This window comes from Oncorhynchus clarkii, chromosome 3, assembly GCF_045791955.1.
Source record: "Oncorhynchus clarkii lewisi isolate Uvic-CL-2024 chromosome 3, UVic_Ocla_1.0, whole genome shotgun sequence".
Classification (NCBI taxonomy): domain Eukaryota; kingdom Metazoa; phylum Chordata; class Actinopteri; order Salmoniformes; family Salmonidae; genus Oncorhynchus; species Oncorhynchus clarkii.
In genome coordinates this window covers 88,739,770-88,747,269 of record NC_092149.1, presented here as the reverse complement: position 1 = coordinate 88,747,269, position 7,500 = coordinate 88,739,770, and the positions used below count along the sequence as shown (strand labels likewise).

Here is a 7,500-nt window from a genome sequence, read left to right as displayed (position 1 = left end):
TCAGGCCTGACCCGTGCAGTTATAATGCTCTATAGATTGTTAGAAGCACATATGATCCTTTATAATGTCTTCTATAATGTTCTCTGTGTATCAGGCCTGACCCGTGCAGTTATAATGCTCTATAGATTGTTAGAAGCACACATGATCCTTTATAATGTCTTCTATAATGTTCTCTGTGTATCAGGCCTGACCCGTGCAGTTATAATGCTCTATAGATTGTTAGAAGCACACATGATCCTTTATAATGTCTTCTATAATGTTCTCTGTGTATCAGGCCTGACCCGTGCAGTTATAATGCTCTATAGATTGTTAGAAGCACACATGATCCTTTATAATGTCTTCTATAATGTTCTCTGTGTATCAGGCCTGATCCGTGCAGTTATAATGCTCTATAGATTGTTAGAAGCACACATGATCCTTTATAATGTCTTCTATAATGTTCTCTGTGTATCAGGCCTGACCCGTGCAGTTATAATGCTCTATAGATTGTTAGAAGCACACATGATCCTTTATAATGTCTTCTATAATGTTCTCTGTGTATCAGGCCTGACCCGTGCAGTTATAATGCTCTATAGATTGTTAGAAGCACACATGATCCTTTATAATGTCTTCTATAATGTTCTCTGTGTATCAGGCCTGATCCGTGCAGTTATAATGCTCTATAGATTGTTAGAAGCACACATGATCCTTTATAATGTCTTCTATAATGTTCTCTGTGTATCAGGCCTGACCCGTGCAGTTATAATGCTCTATAGATTGTTAGAAGCACACATGATCCTTTATAATGTCTTCTATAATGTTCTCTGTGTATCAGGCCTGACCCGTGCAGTTATAATGCTCTATAGATTGTTAGAAGCACACATGAGCCTTTATAATGTCTTCTATAATGTTCTCTGTGTATCAGGCCTGATCCGTGCAGTTATAATGCTCTATAGATTGTTAGAAGCACACATGAGCCTTTATAATGTCTTCTATAATGTTCTCTGCGTATCAGGCCTGATCCGTGCAGTTATAATGCTCTATAGATTGTTAGAAGCACACATGATCCTTTATAATGTCTTCTAATGTTTTGTGTCTCTCTGTGTATCAGGTCTGACCCATATGTCAACACGCTGGTCAAGCTTCACCTGCGTTCCCCCTACAGCTGTCACGAGCTGTTTGGCTTTGACATCATGCTGGATGAGAACCTCAAGCCTTGGGTTCTGGAGGTCAACATCTCACCAAGGTAACAAACAGTACAGCCTTCAGTACAGACCAGACATTCTGCCTGGTTGGAAGAGTCCCTCCTTGTTGGTAGGTAGCCTAGTGGCTAGTTGGACCTGTACCCGGAAGGTAGTTGGTTCAAATCTCAAGCCAGGTGCTGGAAAAATATTAGGGGGGATTTGATCTGGGAACTGGAGTGCTGCTGTGTTTATATCCTAAAGACATTCAGTCCCATATCGTTGGGCACTTGACCCCGCAACATGCTCTCCACCCATGGGTAACAGAGCAGAAGACAGGTGTTCGCTGTCTAAGGGTGGGGTTGGAGAAGACAGGTGTTCTCTGTCTTAGGGTGGGGTTGGAGAAGACAGGTGTTCTCTGTCTAAAGGTAGGTTGGAGAACAGAGCAGAAGACGGGTGTTCGCTGTCTAAGGGTGGGTTGGAGAAGACAGGTGTTCGCTGTCTGAGGGGTGTTGGAGAAGACAGGTGCTCTCTGTCTGAGGGGTGTTGGAGAAGACAGGTGTTCTCTGTCTGAGGGGTGTTGGAGAAGACAGGTGTTCTCTGTCTAAGGGTGGGTTGGAGAAGACGGGTGTTCGCTGTCTAAGGGTGGGTTGGAGAAGACGGGTGTTCGCTGTCTAAGGGTGGGTTGGAGAAGACGGGTGTTCGCTGTCTAAGGGTGGGTTGGAGAAGACGGGTGTTCGCTGTCTAAGGGTGGGTTGGAGAAGACGGGTGTTCGCTGTCTAAGGGTGGGTTGGAGAAGACGGGTGTTCGCTGTCTAAGGGTGGGTTGGAGAAGACGGGTGTTCGCTGTCTAAGGGTGGGTTGGAGAAGACGGGTGTTCGCTGTCTAAGGGTGGGTTGGAGAAGACGGGTGTTCGCTGTCTAAGGGTGGGTTGGAGAACAGAGCAGAAGACGGGTGTTCGCTGTTTAAGGGTGGGTTGGAGAAGACGGGTGTTCTGTGTTTTTAAGGGTGGGTTGGAGAAGACGGGTGTTCTGTGTTTTTAAGGGTGGGTTGGAGAAGACGGGTGTTCTGTGTTTTTAAGGGTGGGTTGGAGAAGACAGGTGTTCGCTGTTTAAGGGTGGGGTTGGAGAAGACGTGTGTTCGCTGAACCAGGTATTCTATTTCCTGCTGATTCCAGAAACCCTCCAACTGTATATCTGAAAAACCTGGGGTCGTTTTGGGAATTTTTGCAACCCAAGTACTAGCACTATTTATAGTCCTGGCCGGTGCCTCTCGTCGACGGTGCCAGTACTGTCTTCCTTCCTCTCTCCTAACAGCCTCCACTCCAGCACCGCTCTGGACGTGGCCATTAAGGGCCAGATGATCAGAGATGTGTTGAACCTGGCGGGTTTCCTTCTGCCTCAGAGAGAAGAGGTGCTTCCCTCCGCCAGCAGCTCTGCCAGCAGGTATGGAGAGAGGGTTATATTCTGTCTTCCACCATATCTTTTAGACAGTGTGCTTATTTATGGTCCTGGGGACCTAAATGTTGACACCTTTCACCTGGCACCACTAATGAACTCATCAAAACCATTGATTAGTGGAATCCGTTTTTTATTTTCTTCACTCGGAAACGAAACGGAACCTGAATTTGTCAAATAGAAACTGTAGTTTTTGTTGCACAACATTTGGAGCAAACGGTTTGCGTTGTGAAACGTTTTCTGTTTGGAGCAAACGGTTTCCGTTGTGAAACGGTTTCTGTTTGGAGCAAACGGTTTCCGTTGTGAAACGTTTTCTGTTTGGAGCAAACGGTTACCGTTGTGAAACGTTTTCTGTTTGGAGCAAACGGTTTCTGTTTGGAGCAAACGGTTTCCGTTGTGAAACGGTTTCTGTTTGGAGCAAACGGATTGCGTTTTGGATAATGATTCCACCCCAGGTGTGTAGTGTTAGGACCCCCTAATAAACACTGGACTAAAGTCCTCAGACACAGAGACCAAAGCCGGTTCCATTTAGCTCCTTGGCCCTAAACCTTCAATGTCAAATCTGAAGGGTCTGGATTGGTATAAACAGTGTAATCTGAAGGGTCTGGATTGGTTTAAACAGTGTAATCTGAAGGGTCTGGATTGGTATAAACAGTGTAATCTGATGGGTCTGGATTGGTATAAACAGTGTAATCTGAAGGGTCTGGATTGGTATAAACAGTGTAATCTGAAGGGTCTGGATTGGTTTAAACAGTGTAATCTGAAGGGTCTGGATTGGTATAAACAGTGTAATCTGAAGGGTCTGGATTGGTATAAACAGTGTAATCTGATGGGTCTGGATTGGTATAAACAGTGTAATCTGAAGGGTCTGGATTGGTTTAAACAGTGTAATCTGAAGGGTCTGGATTGGTATAAACAGTGTAATCTGAAGGGTCTGGATTGGTATAAACAGTGTAATCTGAAGGGTCTGGATTGGTATAAACAGTGTAATCTGAAGGGTCTGGATTGGTTTAAACAGTGTAATCTGATGGGTCTGGATTGGTATAAACAGTGTAATCTGAAGGGTCTGGATTGGTATAAACAGTGTAATCTGAAGGGTCTGGATTGGTTTAAACAGTGTAATCTGATGGGTCTGGATTGGTTTAAACAGTGTAATCTGAAGGGTCTGGATTGGTATAAACAGTGTAATCTGAAGGGTCTGGATTGGTTTAAACAGTGTAATCTGAAGGGTCTGGATTGGTTTAAACAGTGTAATCTGAAGGGTCTGGATTGGTTTAAACAGTGTAATCTGAAGGGTCTGGATTGGTTTAAACAGTGTAATCTGAAGGGTCTGGATTGGTTTAAACAGTGTAATCTGAAGGGTCTGGATTGGTATAAACAGTGTAATCTGAAGGGTCTGGATTGGTATAAACAGTGTAATCTGAAGGGTCTGGATTGGTTTAAACAGTGTAATCTGAAGGGTCTGGATTGGTATAAACAGTGTAATCTGAAGGGTCTGGATTGGTTTAAACAGTGTAATCTGAAGGGTCTGGATTGGTTTAAACAGTGTAATCTGAAGGGTCTGGATTGGTTTAAACAGTGTAATCTGAGGGGTCTGGATTGGTTTAAACAGTGTAATCTGAAGGGTCTGGATTGGTTTAAACAGTGTAATCTGAAGGGTCTGGATTGGTTTAAACAGTGTAATCTGAAGGGTCTGGATTGGTTTAAACAGTGTAATCTGAAGGGTCTGGATTGGTATAAACAGTGTAATCTGAAGGGTCTGGATTGGTATAAACAGTGTAATCTGAAGGGTCTGGATTGGTATAAACAGTGTAATCTGAAGGGTCTGGATTGGTTTAAACAGTGTAATCTGAAGGGTCTGGATTGGTTTAAACAGTGTAATCTGAAGGGTCTGGATTGGTATAAACAGTGTAATCTGAAGGGTCTGGATTGGTTTAAACAGTGTAATCTGAAGGGTCTGGATTGGTATAAACAGTGTAATCTGAAGGGTCTGGATTGGTTTAAACAGTGTAATCTGAAGGGTCTGGATTGGTTTAAACAGTGTAATCTGAAGGGTCTGGATTGGTTTAAACAGTGTAATCTGAAGGGTCTGGATTGGTATAAACAGTGTAATCTGAAGGGTCTGGATTGGTTTAAACAGTGTAATCTGAAGGGTCTGGATTGGTTTAAACAGTGTAATCTGAAGGGTCTGGATTGGTTTAAACAGTGTAATCTGAAGGGTCTGGATTGGTATAAACAGTGTAATCTGAAGGGTCTGGATTGGTATAAACAGTGTAATCTGAAGGGTCTGGATTGGTATAAACAGTGTAATCTGAAGGGTCTGGATTGGTTTAAACAGTATAATCTGAAGGGTCTGGATTGGTTTAAACAGTGTAATCTGAAGGGTCTGGATTGGTATAAACAGTGTAATCTGAAGGGTCTGGATTGGTATAAACAGTGTAATCTGAAGGGTCTGGATTGGTTTAAACAGTGTAATCTGAAGGGTCTGGATTGGTTTAAACAGTGTAATCTGAAGGGTCTGGATTGGTATAAACAGTGTAATCTGAAGGGTCTGGATTGGTTTAAACAGTATAATCTGAAGGGTCTGGATTGGTTTAAACAGTGTAATCTGAAGGGTCTGGATTGGTTTAAACAGTGTAATCTGAAGGGTCTGGATTGGTTTAAACAGTGTAATCTGAAGGGTCTGGATTGGTATAAACAGTATAATCTGAAGGGTCTGGATTGGTTTAAACAGTGTAATCTGAAGGGTCTGGATTGGTATAAACAGTGTAATCTGAAGGGTCTGGATTGGTTTAAACAGTATAATCTGAAGGGTCTGGATTGGTTTAAACAGTGTAATCTGAAGGGTCTGGATTGGTTTAAACAGTGTAATCTGAAGGGTCTGGATTGGTTTAAACAGTGTAATCTGAAGGGTCTGGATTGGTATAAACAGTATAATCTGAAGGGTCTGGATTGGTTTAAACAGTGTAATCTGAAGGGTCTGGATTGGTTTAAACAGTGTAATCTGAAGGGTCTGGATTGGTTTAAACAGTGTAATCTGAAGGGTCTGGATTGGTTTAAACAGTGTAATCTGAAGGGTCTGGATTGGTTTAAACAGTGTAATCTGAAGGGTCTGGATTGGTTTAAACAGTGTAATCTGAAGGGTCTGGATTGGTTTAAACAGTGTAATCTGAAGGGTCTGGATTGGTATAAACAGTGTAATCTGAAGGGTCTGGATTGGTTTAAACAGTGTAATCTGAAGGGTCTGGATTGGTTTAAACAGTGTAATCTGAAGGGTCTGGATTGGTTTAAACAGTGTAATCTGAAGGGTCTGGATTGGTTTAAACAGTGTAATCTGAAGGGTCTGGATTGGTTTAAACAGTGTAATCTGAAGGGTCTGGATTGGTATAAACAGTGTAATCTGAAGGGTCTGGATTGGTTTAAACAGTGTAATCTGAAGGGTCTGGATTGGTTTAAACAGTGTAATCTGAAGGGTCTGGATTGGTATAAACAGTGTAATCTGAAGGGTCTGGATTGGTATAAACAGTGTAATCTGAAGGGTCTGGATTGGTTTAAACAGTGTAATCTGAAGGGTCTGGATTGGTTTAAACAGTGTAATCTGAAGGGTCTGGATTGGTATAAACAGTGTAATGATTGAGTTTTTCACCTTTTTCTTTAATTTGACAGACGTACGAACATTGAAGGGTTCGAGGGCGAAGGAGTGAGTTGGGGCCGGCAGGGTCTGTCTCTTTCACACTCTGGGCTCAAATCAACATCATCCGTGAACAAAAGTCATTTCAGAGTTGTTCATTGATGCCTTGTTGTTTCTGCTGTATGGATTGGGAATAACGGGTTGAATTCTGCTGTGTAGTCTGTGTGGAGGGACACGGGAGAGATCCAGACCTGAGATTTCAACTGATGAGAAAGTCAAGCGGGCCTTCTACCTGAGCCAGCGCTTCGCAGATCAGGTACAGTCATGCAGCCGTCTGAAGAGCCAAGGAACTACTGGGAAGTTTCCCAGACAGGAAGTCGTAAGTCCCACCATAATTGTGTTCAAATCCCGTTATGAAGTCGTAAGTCCCGACATGATTGTTTTTATTATTATTATTTTTATAAAAATGTTCTTCCCAATTTCGTGATATCCAGTTGGTATTTAGTCTTGGCCCATCGCTGAAACTCCCACACGGACTCGAGAGGCGAAGGTGGAGAGCCGTGCGTCCTCTGAAACACAATCCGGCCAAGCCGCACTCTTTCTTGACACAATGCTCGCTTAACTATGGAAGCCAGCCGCACCAATGTGTCGGAGGAAACACTGTATACCTGGCGACCGTGTCAGCGTGGACTGCGTCCGGCCCGCCACAGGAGTCGCTAGAGCGCGACGGGACAAGGACATCCCTGCCGACCAAACCCCCCCCCTAACCGGGACGAAGCTGGGCCAAACCCTCCCCTAACCGGGACGATGCTGGGCCAATCCCTCCCCTAACCGGGACGATGCTGGGCCAAACCCTCCCCTAACCGGGACAACGCTGGGCCAAACCCTCCCCTAACCGGGACGACGCTGGGCCAAACCCTCCCCTAACCCGGACGATGCTGGGCCAAACCCTCCCCTAACCCGGACGATGCTGGGCCAAACCCTCCCCTAACCCGGACGATGCTGGGCCAAACCCTCCCCTAACCTGGACGATGCTGGGCCAAACCCTCCCCTAACCTGGACGATGCTGGGCTAATTGTACGCCGTCTCATGGGTCTACGGGTCGCGGCTGGCTGTGACAGAACCTGGACTCGAACCCAGAATCTCTCGTGACACAGCTAGCACTGCGATGCAGTGCCTTAGACCACTGCGACACTCGGGAGGCCTCAAGTGCTTTTAAAGCCTGAATCATTCTTCAACCAGTAAACTTTTAG

At 44.5% G+C, this 7,500-nt stretch overlaps 1 protein-coding gene across 3 annotated transcripts in view; it reads left to right on the top strand.

Moving 5' to 3' along the window:
- Positions 1-7,500, top strand: part of LOC139405537 (tubulin tyrosine ligase-like family, member 4) — a 52,942-nt gene that overhangs the window by 24,391 nt on the left and 21,051 nt on the right. For 2 of the 3 annotated variants that reach the window (XR_011633889.1, XM_071147951.1), the window contains exons 13-15: positions 1,091-1,225; positions 2,476-2,604; positions 6,467-6,563. Coding sequence is in view for 2 of the 3 variants with exons in the window: in XM_071147951.1 (XP_071004052.1) it covers positions 1,091-1,225; positions 2,476-2,604; positions 6,467-6,563 (361 nt within the window). In the remaining variant the exon portion in view is untranslated. Of the gene's footprint in view, positions 1-1,090; positions 1,226-2,475; positions 2,605-6,466; positions 6,627-7,500 lie in introns of all 3 variants that reach the window. The other variant, XM_071147950.1, reaches the window with a different exon arrangement.